The sequence below is a fragment of the Pholis gunnellus genome, assembly GCF_910591455.1.
Source record: "Pholis gunnellus genome assembly, chromosome: 2".
Lineage (NCBI taxonomy): Eukaryota > Metazoa > Chordata > Actinopteri > Perciformes > Pholidae > Pholis > Pholis gunnellus.
This window is the reverse complement of record NC_136536.1, coordinates 13,044,315-13,059,885: the sequence shown is the minus strand read 5'-3', so window position 1 is coordinate 13,059,885 and position 15,571 is coordinate 13,044,315. Positions and strand designations below refer to the sequence as shown.

General features: G+C 43.1%; 1 protein-coding gene across 2 annotated transcripts; it reads right to left on the bottom strand.

Moving 5' to 3' along the window:
* calcoco1a (calcium binding and coiled-coil domain 1a) lies at nucleotides 1-9,659 on the bottom strand. Of its 2 annotated transcripts, XM_079166995.1 has the most exons (16): nucleotides 9,527-9,659; nucleotides 8,409-8,560; nucleotides 8,222-8,324; nucleotides 5,719-5,921; nucleotides 5,317-5,529; nucleotides 4,882-5,030; nucleotides 4,715-4,784; nucleotides 4,448-4,603; nucleotides 3,919-4,020; nucleotides 3,766-3,795; nucleotides 3,332-3,457; nucleotides 2,963-3,058; nucleotides 2,011-2,098; nucleotides 1,583-1,830; nucleotides 1,248-1,339; nucleotides 1-76 (listed from the first exon to the last, which is right to left on the bottom strand). In XM_079166995.1, exons 2-16 carry the CDS (start codon nucleotides 8,538-8,540, stop codon nucleotides 49-51), a joined length of 1,836 nt encoding a protein of 611 aa, XP_079023121.1. In that variant the 5' UTR covers nucleotides 8,541-8,560; nucleotides 9,527-9,659; the 3' UTR covers nucleotides 1-48. The 2 variants fall into 2 exon arrangements, with proteins under 2 accessions (XP_079023121.1, XP_079023120.1); XM_079166994.1 differs by having other exon boundaries at nucleotides 3,766-4,020.
* Nucleotides 9,660-15,571: the final 5,912 nt, after the last annotated feature.

Below are 15,571 nucleotides of genomic sequence, written 5' to 3'. Positions count from 1 at the left end.
CCCCCTTCTCTTCTTTTTAATCGCTCGCCGTGGCTGGACGTCCACCGGTTACCATAGCGAGGTGTCGGCCAGATCACTGGAGGAGGAGACAAAGCAGAGTGTGCGTGTGTGAAAAAAATGAAAGAAACACACAGTCTGGCTGAAAGAGGAGGTTAGACTAAAGGAGCGGGTGAGTGGGAGAAAGAGGGCTTTAATGATGCTGAAAATTGGCCTGTGACTGCAGTACACCCCTCAGGTAAATCATTGCTACAGCTTGCTGTCAACTTATCTGTCCCCTTGTCCTCCCATCTCGCCCCTCCCACGCCCCAACTCTGTCTCACACAGTCTCCCTGACTCAACTTCTTTTACGACCACATATTCAAAACTTCCATCTTCCAGCCATACTCACCCTGTCACCATAAATAACTGGTTGCATGTGTCCGTGTGCCTTAGCAAGCTTTGAATTCATTTTTTAAGCCTTTCTGTGTGAGAGCCGGTGTGGAAACTCAGTACACAGGTACTATGTTTGAGTACAATTACTTCATTCTTCCTTTTCGAGATAGTTTAGGATTTTACTTCTCTACATTTAAGAAAGAAATGTGATACTTTTAACTCCACTGTGTTTATCTGGCTGCTGTGTTCACTAATTACTTTACAGAGTAAAGTTGTACACACAAATCAAGTCATGAGCTCATAAAAAATGATGCATTACTTGAGTTTAAAACCAGCCAGCATGGCAGGAAGACATTTGTTGGCTTGTTTGACCTCAAAGAAATGTTCAATTTAATATGCAGCCAGCAATGCAAAGCTGCATTTTTTAACATTACATCTTCAACTGTGCTCGATTTGTTGCGATTGTCTTATTGTCAATTGCCAAACCCTTCATTAATCTAAACCGAATCCTGCTATATATTTCACGGGAAGGCAAGTAGCATGTCCATGTATCCAGTCACATTAGAAAGCAGTAGTATTTGAAATAGTTATATCAGAAGCAACATTAAATAAATACTTCCATGTGTAACAGTGTGATAGGCAGTGGTGGAGGAGGTACTGAGATCCTTTCCTTAAGTAATAATACTTTTAACAATATGACATTACAAGTAACAGCACATAGACAACTGTAGACATCTATAACGTGACAAGAGTCCCCAGAAAGACACTGCAGGACATGTTATGGAGTCCCCCTCACTTGATATTTGAATGTTGTACTTGGCTATGTGCATGTGTGTGTGTGTATTGTATGTAGAACATGTGAGGGGAGGTTGTACCTGAGAACAGTGTCCATGTGTTCAGGCAGCAAAAGTGCTGTTTCCTCTCCAGAGCTGTGCCTTCCACACTTAAGTGTATCAGATTCCTCCTCCTTAACATCAGAGAACAACACACACACACACACACACACACACACAGCAGCAGCAGCCATTAAAGCCGAATAACTTGCAGACGAGCGGCCTAATTGGTTCTCAGAGATAATGTCTATATCAAACGATCAACTGCCCGTGTTTAACTGGTGTGCACAGCTATCAGCATGACGACATTCCTAATTTTCTGTATCACATGCAATTAGACTATGGTGATGCTAAATGGCCGGGATAGTGTGTCTCACCGAATCAGAGCTGTGCGCCAGAGTGTCAGCGTCGGTCTGGTGTGGCGAGCAGAGCGGGGCTGGCTGGTTGATGACCACTGTGCTCCTCTCCATCTCCCTGGGGGAGGGAGGAGGGGTGGCAAGGAGCAAGGAGTCCGGCTGGCCCTGCTCACACAGGCTGTAGTGTCCCAGAGGTCTTGGTGGACGGAGGGGCTGCAAAGCCTCTGGGTTCTCGTCCTCAGAGTCAGATAACACACTGCTGGGCCGATCTGCCGGACAGAATCATTGGCACAGAAAAAGTGGTCACTTTTCTCCAGAGCACTGCTCCTGTCGCCCCCACAACATATGCTGTTCTGAGCAATATTTAGTGTCGCTGTTGAGTGATAATTAACTCTTTTATGGTTCACATCTGCGGGGCATACAGTTGATTAATGTGGGGCTCCATTCACCTGCATAGGCAATCGGAGCAGCGCTCCACTTGGCACTGACCACTGTTCCCATCTTCTGCTCCAGCTGACAGATGTACTCCATCAACTCCTGTAGTGGAAAATACAGCCATCATATCACACACCAGGGCAGGACTTGCATCAGCAGCAGCCATCACCCTCATAACCCTCATGATGTCTGACTTCTTCAAGCTAAAGCCACATAAAATATATTTACACACAAACACAACATTGATATTTCATAAATATCATCACTGTTCAATAAACATTTTAACATGTGTTTGATTTATGATGTGTCACAGATTGGCCGCTATGCTCCTATATGGCAAATTAAGCTGGACACTGATTTTAAAAACAATGACTACTCTGCTAGTTGCAAGCAAACTTGATGGTGGTTAGCCAACAAAAACACTTTAACAGCAGTAGCACTGACTGCCCTGAAATCTACTGATTTATATTGCACTATAAACAGTTTATATTGCACAATAACGGCTAAGAAGACAACAACAGAGAGAAGATTCCCAACACCTGTGACACTTACAATCCCTGTATACTTGTGAATATGTTCCATCAGTAAGCTTGAGCATATGAATACATTATCTATACACAGCTTTTAGAAAAAAAAAATATTATTCATAGGTGCACTCAAGCTTGAGAGTGGTACAAATTGTAACCAAACTTGTACTAAATCTAAGGCTGATAATGACTGAATTACTGCAGTTGTGAGCTGATTAGGATAAAACAGTTACGGTTTACTTATTATTCCATACAAGCCACTCATTGGCCTTGGGATCAGCTGACAAGGACACAAAGTCAGGACCTGTGACACCATATATGCAGTGTAAACACATGAACATAACATCTCAAAACAGTATATTTTTCTCGTTTTTGGACAAACTTTCTGTCAGCATCGATTCAAGTTGCCATCTATGACTAATCACAATGTGTCTCTGACCTGTTTCTCTGCAAGTAGCTGCTCCTTCTCTTTTTGGGCAACCTTCAGGCTGGTCTTTAGCTCCTGGAGCTCCCTGCGAGTTTCACTCAGCTGAACCTGCAGGCCAGATATCAGAAGCAGCATGTCAGAAGCATCAAACAGTTACTGTGATTTCAGAATGACAATGTGTAGTATACAGAGTAAATCTCAGTGAAGCCAAAGGGATTGCTTGAGGTGTTTTTTGTAAAGATGAAAAGATCGTTATACTCTCATTTCTGTGTGTTAAATGTAGTTTGATTTACTGCAAACACACTGTGTACAAGTGTACTCGCAAAATGAACCTATAACAAGAAACACTGAATGCACTAAGTGGTTTGTAGTATTTCTCACCCGGTTGCAATCCTTTTCTCTCCCAAGCTCAACCTCCAGCTTCACTCTCTCCATCCTCTCTTCCTGCAGCTGCTCTTCCGTCCTCTGCATCTCTGCGTTGAGTTTCTCAAGCTGCTCGTGATCCTTCTGTCAGGGTGATACACAGACGGTACTCAGTATACAACACGTTCACCTTAGGTCACTAGACCATGTGTAAAAACCTGACTCAACTGTTTAGCTGCAGTACCCAATAAGATAAACACATACAGTAGAAGAGCTATGGGAAAACGTCATCTTGAAGCCATCAGGTGCTGTTTTGAAACTTCATGACATCTAACTCAAAACTTTGGACCGTGATGGGACATTTGACCAAATATATGTAAAACTTTGGCTCTACCACAGCACATTTTATAAATGCTCCACTTCAGATTCTGTGTTCTGCACGGATACAGTACCTCAGCAGTGCGCCCCAGAATCTGCCTCTCCTTGGCCCAGCGGGCTCTTCCCTCTCTCATGGCCAGACTAGAATCTGCAAACTGAAGGGTGAGTTGGGCAGCCTGCAGACGAGCCTGATGCAGTTCTGCATGACCGTGATCCCTCTGGGCCACCATGGCACTTAGATCACTCTTCAAGCCCTCTGTGGCACGCTCGTTCACGTTCAGAAACTCCCGCAGGCTCCGCATCTCCTTCAATGTGGCCTCGTTCTCCGCCTGGCCATAAAGGGGCAATAAAACGTGTGTTTGAGACATTATATCTGTAACTGCAGGTGAATTGCTACATAATGCCAGTCTGGAAAAAAACTATTACTGAATTCGAGATGCCATGGTCAAGTTTTAAGTCCATTCTAGCAAAGTTTTAGAACGTGCAGACATACAACTTATTTAAAGTGAAGCATATCTATGAAGAAAATAGCCTAAACCACAAAGTAAAGGTACAATAAAAAACAACAACCCAACTCCAGTAATTTCGACAGCGCGTTTGTCTCAAACAAACTCTGGTGATATTCTTGGTGGTCACAGCACACATTTGGAGCTTAGCATGCAGATTTGCCTACTCTGCCTTTAACTATGAATTCCCACATTATTCTCAACCCTGCTTTCAATCCGGTCTCCTCTGATTTCCTAAGAGATGTCTGACCTCTTTCCTGTGGGAAGTGGTGAGTTTCTGGGTGAGGGTGGTGATGCTGTTTTGGAGCTGCAGGGCGCTTGTGTCTCTCTGGGCCAGTGAATTCCTCAAGAACTGGAACTCCTTAGACAGACTTCGGAGTTCACCTTCTGTCTGTTCCAGCTTTGTCTGAAAGAGAGACACGATACAGACGGGAAAAGAGAGTGAGATGTAGAAGAAAATAACAACTGAGACACAGGTTTTTACTAAGATATACAGCATGTTCTGAATTATAATTACCTGCAGGCCCTTTCTGTCACTCTCCTCTTCTTTTCTCTGAGCTCCAGCTCTCTTTGCTCTTTCTTTCATCCTGCACACATAGATTTAGTTACTGATGATCAAAAGTATTCATGAGACCCACATAAAACTAAGAGAGAGAAGAGAAAATAAAAAACAAAATGTCATACCTCTCCAACTCGGTCTCTCTTTCCACCGTTCTCTGAGTCAGGGTTTTGATATCCTCCTCCAGCTCTTTGATTCGCACTTCGCTCGCCTCGCTCGCATCCAATAAAGCACTTTTCTCCTGGGCTAGTGATTCTCCAAAAGCCTGCTCCTCCTAACAGACCAGAGGCATTTCACATTTTTATGAGAATTTTTAATTTATCGTGATATAGGCTACCCATATAAAATATATTACATTTACATTTTTAATATAACAACCCAAACATTTTATTGAATTACTGGAGAATTTTATATCACAAAAGACAGGATATTGTTTGAGCAGAGACGTGATTTTCATCAAAGAATAGGGGGACAGATACGTCTATATAGTGTGGAAATAACAGGCAAATTGGTCCTAATCAAATGGTCTTGGCCGTCATTTGCCGAGCTCTATACGCCACCTTCTGCTCCGCCTCCATGTCCTCGATCTTCTCTCGACTCTGCTTCAGCTCTTCCTGCAGCCTGGCGATATCACTTTCTTGCCCTCTGCGTCTTCTGTCCCAGGCCTCCCTCGCCCTCTTGTACTCCTCCTGGTCTGTCTCCCTCTGCCTGTTTAATGCCTCCTGCACCTGCAGCAGCTCAGCTCGCTCTCGCAGACATTCCTGCAGTCGACCCTGACAAGAGACAGGTGGATGCAGGGAGCACACGGGGAGTCATAGTTGTGTCTTTGTTTGCCGGCAGTAAACAACAGTATTGATTTATCAGTATATGTGTTTTATCAGCACTCATTAATTTACAAAACTGATAACATACACTCCTTCACTACCTTATGTAGTAAATCTATACGGTTTTGTTATGTTCACCTGCAGCAGTTCAGCTCTAGGCACTACCAGCAACATGTCTGTGCCTCCTTCCTCCCCATGGGGCTCCTCCTCAAAGGTCACCAGATCCTCAAGTGGCTTCGGAGCACAGAAAGTGAATTGGGAGCTGCGGGAGAACACTTCCCCCTTTGCATCAATATATACAAACTCATACTCTTGGGAGCTGAGCTTGGGTAGGTAGGAGGCTATAAGATAGGGGGAAAAAAAGATGAGACATGTTAAAATCTATTTTCAGTGGAGAATAATTGTATTTCAAAGTAACCCATTTTTTGTTTTTGAGCTCACTTCCCATCATACTGTGTTGAACAAGGTGGAAGGTAAGTGTACTATCGATAATTATATTATTTAACTACCTCTAATTTTGGAGGCGCTAATCACCTTTTTAAAATGAGTCCTTTATGAAACAGCCTGACAGTATTTTGGTAGTGAGCATTTAGAGAGTTTACACATTTATATGGCTTTAATATTGTAATGCATAAAACATTACATTTACAAAATTATAATTAAACGTGTATTTCCAATAGATTAGATAGATAGAGCAGAGGGTTGCAATATAACTTCCCACCACCAGTGGCAGCACCCAGGTCGTTCTGCGCAGGTGAGCGCGAAAAAATGGCGTTGCGCAGTTTGGCGCCATCGTTGATTTGAATGTCGTTCACACAGACGTCAGTCGGAATTTCGCGTGTACAAGCTGAGGTTCTGTTGCTTTACACCGGCCTGGAACAGCATGTTCCCATCCTGACACATCGTCGAGATGTCCAGTTTGCCTCGAGTGAGTTCCCATTTTGATTATTAGCCTGTAAAGTATTTAATGCGCACAGAATACCTGAGATGGCACACCAACAGTCCTGTATCGGGGACGAGTGGTGTGGTGTTTGTAAAGGACTGCAAACATTTTTTTCGTTTTTTTTGCTGTCATACTGGGATTAGCTTGGATGAGGATATCGAATTTCACCTCTGCTCAGTTGAGTGATTGGCCCGGTGCAGGGTTTACGCATGGCGTCGCAGTTATTGAAGCAGGTGAAAACGCTTCCCGTTAGCCTCAGCAGTAAAACGCGTCCTCCAGTGGCTCTACATTTGTCTTTCAGGAAGAGTCAAACCGGGGGCCTGCATTTACAAGGCCCTGCTGTTCGGCTGGCTCCGTTAGGCACACCTAAATGAAGCGAGGCCCTAATTAACGTTATTAATTAAACCAGTGTGTTTACTCTGCGGTGGCACGTCAAAATGGCTGCTGTGAAAAGGGCCTATACTTTAATTGGCATGCTCCATCAAACTAACTGCCCTTTAAACAACAACGTGTCGCAATTGAATTGTGTGTCTAAGCAAGTTAAATATAGAAGTTACCTGTTCAGCAAAAAAAAAAAGCAAGCATCCACATGCTGTTAATGGTGCTTTGCATGCTCTCTGTCTCTGCACACTAGATCCCAAATGACACAATTGAGAGCCAATCATGGATTTGCCTTCCCGGGGGAATTAAGTTTACCCGTATTGGTGTGCTGCTAAATAAATGGTTTCTTGATTAGTTGCGCTATTAGCATAACCTTGCAACTGACTTTCAACCGTAAACCATATTTGTCATAATACCATATTTGTAATTCTCTGTCCTTTTTTATCCCTCAACAGATCAGGCAGGAACTGATGATGCTATATAGGCCTCCTGCTTCCCACTCTGACCGCTGAGCAGCGAACCACAGCCCGGGACTTCTTCCAGCCCATAAAGTAAGCTAACCTAATATTATCCTTATCTCGCTCAGACTTCAGCGTCATCTTTAGAGTGATTTACCTTTCGGTTTCACAACACATGAACAGTAAAGTGGCCAGATGGGAAACCGACAGGAAGGATACAGCAAAGTTTATGAGCTGTATTGTAACTTACAGCGCCGGCTTTGGTCACAGTGCAGGAAACCTTCTTTGTGAATCACTGCATTGCTGACGATAAGGAACCATCAGCAGTTTCTTTAGACTTCCCTCCCTCTGCTCTTCTTCAAATGAAGAATGACATTGTCAGTATGCCAAAGTTAGTGATAAATCACTCTACTAGAGGTCAGTGCCACACCTGCTGCATGCGTGCCCCTCACACTGAATCAGGCTTATCAGTTGTCACTGTTTTGACTCGTAGTCAGAGCAGGCTTTGACAAAGGCTTTGTCTTTGTCGTACTCATTACTCAAACTCCTGCATCCTTCAGAAATTAATTGAAACTATGACCGAGACCAAGATGAGAGGGACATTTGGCTTCTGTATAGGATATTTCCCCCTTTACATCTGTGAAAATACTGTTGTTTTTTTTACTATAGAAGTAACTTACATTTCCCTCCATTCAATATGCCAATCGCTAGCCTTTTGTGTACAAGAGAGCAATTCAATTTACAGAAACATCAATCTCCTGCTGAAGGTTTTATGTGCAGATCTAAGCACCGTACCAGTATAGATTCTGGCTAACTATGGGAAATAAAATACACAATTAGAAAACAAGGGCACGTGTACCCTGGAAGTGCACACAGCAGTTGACATCTGTGCCCTCTTGATAGTCAGCTGGCGCCAGTGCCCAGACGAATGTGTGGTAGTCCTTCACTGACGACCATCCCACCTGAGGGAGAAAAACGTGCCGTTATTTGGCAGTTGATGCATAAACTCTTTATTCACTTTGCGACAGCCGTCGGGTTAACAATACCTTGAAGAGCCCTATCCAGTCATTGCTGGCCCAGTTGTGCTGTGCGCTAAGTGTGTAGTGGCAATCCACTCTGCTCTGAGGGAAGTAGCTGCTGCCCACGTTTCTGAACTCCACCCGCCAAGCCTTCTCCATGGCAACAGGCTATTCTGCACCTACAAGTGGGGGAAAAAAAACACAATGTTCAAACTTGAGTCTGTGTTTTTCTAGTTTATTATTGAGTCCAATTTCCGGGTACAAACTTGACAGGCATGCATAATAGGTAAGGGGCGACCGCTCCAGAACAAAGGAGACAGAGCCGACAGCATGTGAGTATTTATTCAGTGTAAGAAGATATCCTGACTGAGGACACCAGAACTAAACCTCAGTGACAGCATGGCCTTTTGAGCGACATGACATATTACATGTTTGTCACTCGGGCTATTTCAGTCATTGCTATTGTACACCATCACGTGTCAGCATGCAGTACAAGGTGTATGTGGCCTCCAGCATGTATAGGGCTCAAGTTCTACCCATAGATACACTTCCAGCCTGCAGTAAACCACAACACATGGAGACATGTGTGGCTTACAGGGAGCATTATTTATTCAGTTAGTACCCTATTAGCATCATATGTTTGTAACTAAAAGCCCCATTTTGGTTTGCAGTGTACATACACTGCACCTGTGGATTCACTGTGACTTTCCCATACTTTATATGTATCCCCTGTGGATACAGTCATGATCAAATACAAGTATAGGGGTGTGACGTTTTCTATTTTAGTAAAGCATCCTGCTAATCTTGGAAGAAACGTTTCTACTGTAAATATTGCAGAACATGTTCCCGTCACAAAAACAGATCCGTGACTATACAGTAGCTTTCGGAGGGTTCACGTTACACAGCACGAGGCTTGAGGCCCAACATTAGCACATGTCCAGAAAACAGTGTGCCATCCACGTCGATGCAAGCTTGAGAAGACAAACGTGTAAACAAAGCCACTGAAGCTGTTTTGGACCTGTAGCCGTCTCGTTATTTATCGTTGTCCAATTAAAGAATGTGATGCGCGTGCAAGTCAGGCGAGACAATAACAGGCTTTGTACAAAAGACATCTGCGCACATTGCCTCTCGGGCGTCTCGCTTACCTTTTTATATCCCTAACTTCTCTGTAAACGGCCTAAAGGAGCTGTCTCTCTAACAGACACGGTCGTCGCGATGTGTGAGATGGCATCAAAACACGGCCCAGACGCGCTTTCCTCCTCGGACTCAGTAGCTCCGCTAACCCGAAACAATAACAAGAAAACAAAGCAAAACACAAGCGTGACAGCTTCACTTCAACCGCGGCATTGTGGGAGCTGTTGTTCGCCACGTCGATGAAAGTACGCTGAAACGGCTCATTTTAAACTACAATCCCCAGGCCACGGAGCGGAGTAGCCGAGGTCGCGCTGCACGTAATATGATGCGCCTCATCCGCCGCCGTTGTTTTTCTCATCGGATGTCAAGGCACCGAGAGACGCTGGTTGTACGGCAGAGATGTGCGGACTGACCAATGGGCATGATTAGCGCTGGTGTGCGATGAGGAAAACAACGATTAGCGGGCGAAACAGCGGAGAGGTGCAGAGTGGGAGAGAGAGCAATTGTTCAATTTCTGTTGTGACGATATACTCTGTAGAATATGTTGTCAACGTTTATACTACGCATTCATTCCCATGCAGCTGGATATGGAAGGTAGACAATAGCAAACACTATGAAGGATTTTTTGTCCACTTTATTTTATATTTCACTTTATTTTATAATTTACTTTATTTTATCTTTTACTGTACATTTTAATATATTTCTACTTTTTGCGCTGTGTTGATTGTTTAATGTTTATGCACCATCCGTCATGTCAAATTCCTTGTTTGTGCAACATACCGTGGCAATAAATGGTTCCGATTCTGGTATGTAAATTTAATGGCAGTAAAATGTGTATATGAGCACATGAGCTATTTATTATTATAGTTATTTGTTGCAGTTTTTGATAATCTGTTGAGTCGATGTCCCACAGGAGACTGTTCCAATAAGCAGGTTTACTGAGTTACCTGTATAACTGGGAAAAAATACCCTTTTGATATTATTCCATGTTATGGATTTGATGTGGATTTAGTTTTTCTTCTTCTTCAAAAGCATTAATCCTACTTTTGAAACGTGCCGCAGTTTGCCAATTGTTTTGAGAGACTCCTCATCTTGTCTTGGAAACATGTGGGTGTAGAAGTTAAACTGCATGATGAAGTTGCGGCGCCGGACAGCAGATGGCAGTATACCATCTTTAAAACTCAGTGCATTAATGCATTCAGGCTGTCACATGAAGACCATATTCCTAAACCATCTATAACACACAATGTATTTTCCTCATTCTCCCGAGACTGTCCCAGGGTCTCGGAGGCCATTTTGACATACATGTTTTTTTGTCTTTTGTATTCATTTAGGAAATAAAAAATTTAAAAAGGTTGGTATTTAATTAGGCCGCAAGATGAGATCCTAAATAGAAAAACCAAATGTCTACTTCTCCTCAACTTTGCATTGAAGAAGTTTGGTGAAATAAAGTTTTTGTAAACACAGAACCGCAAAGAAGAGGGGAAGTGTATCACAGGGATTTGTTAAATTGTTTGTATTGGACCAAAATGCCTAATTGTGAGTTTCTAAATGAAAAACATAAAATATTGGATTTGTACTTCGGCTCAATCTGAATACATTTAAATTTAATTGCCATTAAAATGGCTATTAAGGGAGTTAAAACAAATCTCCTGTGTCGTACGCTCAATAGGAGACAGTTGTTTGCCTGTGACCACAATAAAGTAGAAACTCAGATCATAGAAGTGGTAATTAGTATATTAGGTTATCGTGCCTCAGTTACCGCAGCTTAAATAATGTTCATCCTGTATTATTATAGTTATTGATGTTCTTCCCATAGCTTGCTTATTTATCTCTGCTCATTGACGAGCCAGTCCAGTCACACAGTGCTTTACTCTCCTCAATTAGTAAGCCCAGTTTGGCTAATTTAGTCTGTTGAAGACACTATAAGGACGCTTCATGTAATTTTATGCCGACGGACAGTCGATTGTGGAGACCCTATAAATTGTGTTTAAGTGGATTAATAGTGTGCTGAGCCTGTGTGAGCAAAGCGGTGCTGGAAGTAGTGGCTCCCTATGCCGTAGGATAATTAAATAGGTTGTACATTCACTAGCTTCTCCAGTATCCATTGTTTACATGTGTTTTAGGCTAGAATGTTGGGGAGTTAAAATATAAAAAATGCTCTATTAGTATTTGTTGCAACTTCAAAGTGGGTGTCTTGCTTCTGCTTTATTGATTTATTTGTTTGTTTAATTTTTTTATTAACTAGCATAAAAAGCCATATGCATGAATAAAAAAGCTAATCAAATTAATGATGTGCTTTGACTCATAATGGCTTTCTAGCTGTTTCGCTAATTGTTTGGTGGTTTTTGCCTCTTGTTATTTCAGAGAAGAGTACGGCAGACCTCAGTTAGCCTTGACTTTGAAGCGTCGCCGTTAGACGTTAGAAGAGGGCTGTGCACTCGGAATGTGAGGCTTCACCCTAATAGAGACTAGACTGAAAGGTGGATTGTCCATGGAACTGCTTGATCTTGACCTGACTGCCTGCTGTTGTGGCTCCTCTGTCTGTCATAACCCCCCCCCCCCCCCCCCCCCCCAACCCCAACACATGCACACACACCCGCACACATGAACAGCCTAGTTTCTTTCTTTTGGAAGTGTGAACTGAACTAATATAAACACTTTTATGCATTTAGGTAGAAAAACTCCCAACTATCAACTGTTGATGCCTCTGCGTGCCGTTTTTATTTATCTGTTGCAGAACTCCTCCACACAAATTTAATCCGTCATCTGCTGATTTCTCGCAGCCTGGCTTGGAATTCCTCTCGATATATAAGAAAATGGTATAGCCCCTGAGTGCTACTGCACTTTTATTACCTGAGGTGGTCTGCCTGAATATAGCTTGCCACATGTCTTATTCAAAGGGAATGGCAGGTATGTGTCGCTAGTCATAAATCCTAACTTGCCTTCAGCAGTAATCAGTTGCCAAGGCAACCTCAAATGGGATTATGACCTTCTGTTGTGTTTAGACAAGTAAACTGTTAAAGATGTCAACATCCAAGAGACGGCATTAAAGATTTATGTCGGTAAACAATTTATTTTCTCATCATACTAAATTTAAACTGTGATGTGTCTTCTGTGTGTGAGTAGAGCTTTTAGGAATATTTATTTTTTTCTGTCGAGGGTGTAGTATTTATTTAATGCCATCCGAGCATTTGCGAATAAATGAATGCGCCTCACTGTGGGGAGGGCTGTGTGACCATGTAGTGAAGGGTCGAATACAAAGAAAGAAGGAAGCGGCAGCAGCAGAGCGCCTGGAAGGAGGGCAGAGTGTTGGGAGGGCGGAGATGGAGAAATGGGGGACGGTGGTATTTAGTATGCACGGCCAAGCTGCCCCATCTGCTTAGCGCAGCAGTCCCTGTCGTATAACTGTCTACAGGCCGTGGGCCACATAAAGAATGTCTCAGATTTGATGTAATTCCGCAAAATTAATGACAGCTTTACTCGGTATGGGCCGTGAGGGAATGATTAGTGTTTGATCGTCCATCTGATCAGTTCCCTTGGCTGTCTGCAGGAGAGATGCTCCACTATATGACTGCTGCCTATGGCAAGCACACACAGATATACCTATCCCAAAATCATCCCCAGGCCCCCGAGCTCTAGTTCAGGTTTGAGATCTGATTCCTGTTTCCCCTCAACGCAGACAACCAATATGTTGTTAAACTCTCTGCGCTGTGACACTTCACATCAAAATGAACACCTACTGATGGGCTGCATGCCGGTCCCACCGGTGGTGTGATTGTGTACAGGGCCGTTTTTATTTCAGGCTGTGCAGTATTTCAAAGGAAAGTGGGCCAACCACCATCCAATTTAGAGAACTGAGAGGTCACACTGTGACCTTTTACAAGATGTGCTTTACTGCAGCTGTGATTGGAATTGGGTATTAGTTTTTAAAAGAGATGGGGAAAATGGATTGGGAATTTGAGTGAAGAAATTGATCCACTGGATGAATTGCAGGAGTTGGACAAGTGGAATTCCTCGCCTCGTTTTAATTCAGCCCCACCTCAGCCGGCCCAACCCCCATTTCTTTCCTCCTCTTGGGCTGCTGCGTTTACAAGCGAAGGGGGCATTCTGTTTTACAAGTGAGCCTGGTGCGTCTCGGTGTGCTAGCAACATTAAAATTGAACCCGTCTTATCTGTGCAAAGCGTGAGGCTTTACATCAGAGGCTGTCGTGCTGCTGCCATGAGGCTCCTGTGTGCTTTTATGTAATGTGATGCAGTCAAAAACCCAGAGGACAATTAAAGTGAGCTTATAGATAAACAAGTGATTGAAGACGGGGATGTGGGGTTGTGGGTTTGTGGAATGCAAGGTAGATTTGGTGGGAGGGCGGTTAACAAGGCCAAGTCCAACAAATGACGTGTATTTGTCAGCCTAATCAAGTGTCCTCATCACTTTATAAACTGACCGATCTGGGGGAAAAATGTTGTTTTCAAAGTTGTACTTATTTTGTGCTGAGTTGCATATGGCAAAGCTAATTTCCCATCTGACCATTAGTACTCTGGTCCAGTACCAAGCACAGGGAGCCTAATTCAACAAAGGCTTGGGGAGGGTTGTTTCTGCCAACACAGATTGTTGGACAGATTGGCAATCCTTCACTGTGTATGGATGCGGTGTTTTTTCCTGAAATTGTTGGTCATTATAACAAATTACTTGCAAAAACACCATTAAAGTAAACAAAAAACCTCTTGCATCTGTTTTGATGCTAGGCCTGTTCCAGTTCAATTACACCTCGGTTCATTATCCGCTCTGTTTTCGTCTTTCCCCAGTGTTTTTCCATTTTTGTACTCTTTTTTTTTTTTTTTTTTTGTTTTTCACAACACCGTCTTTCCAAATGACTTGAACGTATCTCCTCTCCTACCTAATCGGCATCCTCTGATCTCCTTCCATTACGGCATCTTTCTTGGCCTACTCCTCCCCCACTGCTTCCTCTTTCTCCTCCACATTTTATATTTTTGGCTGAGCTGAGGACCTTTCTTAGCGCAGTGACCTTTCTGGTTTTAAATTAAGCCCCACTGCGGCATGTCTCTCTTCATAGACCGCCAGTTACGAGCCTTCAGAGAACCGCAAAAAAAATAACGATTCTGATGAAATGGCCCCTTTAAAAAGCTCTTCCAAATTCCTTTTACATTTTTCTTTTCCTCTTCCCCCTTTCTGGTTGCATTAATATTCACACTAATGAGGAACATCCTAAAGAGCAGCCCATGGAAAATGTGAGATGAGAAACATGCACATGCCTCCCCACATGCACATCATACACACACTGTTGCTCATTGCTAATGGGTTCTAATCAAATGCCATGTATGTTTGAAGTGATTTATGGAAACTGGGCAGCATATGCTTGCAATGTGATTGCTTAATCAGAAAGAAACCATCTTTCAATGGATAACCTGGTTTGTGGCTTTTTAGAGGAGACCATGCCTGACATTATATGATTAATACGTTTCTATTAAATTCTGTTTAGATGATGAAGTCTTTTTTTTTCTGCACTGACGTCATGTTGTTACATGGATTTTGTTTCAACATTTCAAATGTGTCCAAAAGTTCACAGATTGTCAACAGGCCAGTGGTGTGTTAGGAAACGAGGTGATAATAAACCTCAGTGCGCTGCAGTCATACAGGACCTCCCAGGTGCTGAGGTGGTAATGGTTTTGTTCACTATCGTCATCCTCTCGTCTCCTGTGCATAATCCTGCCTTGCTTTTGCAAAATGAGGAATCTGACTCAGTCAACCAAAGCGTGACACATAAATGCCCCAAATTAAATTGAAACATGAGCTGTGTTCGCTTTCCAAATTAATTTAAAACCATATACCTGTTCATTGCACGCCTCTACAGCTCAAGACAGAAAAAGCAACAGCTATCACGGGGAATAATCAGAGCAATCAATTCTTAGTTCACGCTACACAACTTCCTGATTTTCCGCTCAGTTTGTGGAGCTTCAGGACAAAAGCCCCAGATCAGAGGCAATTCCGCGTTGCCTCAGTGCTCCCACATTGGCACTCGAGCGCTGTGTGAACT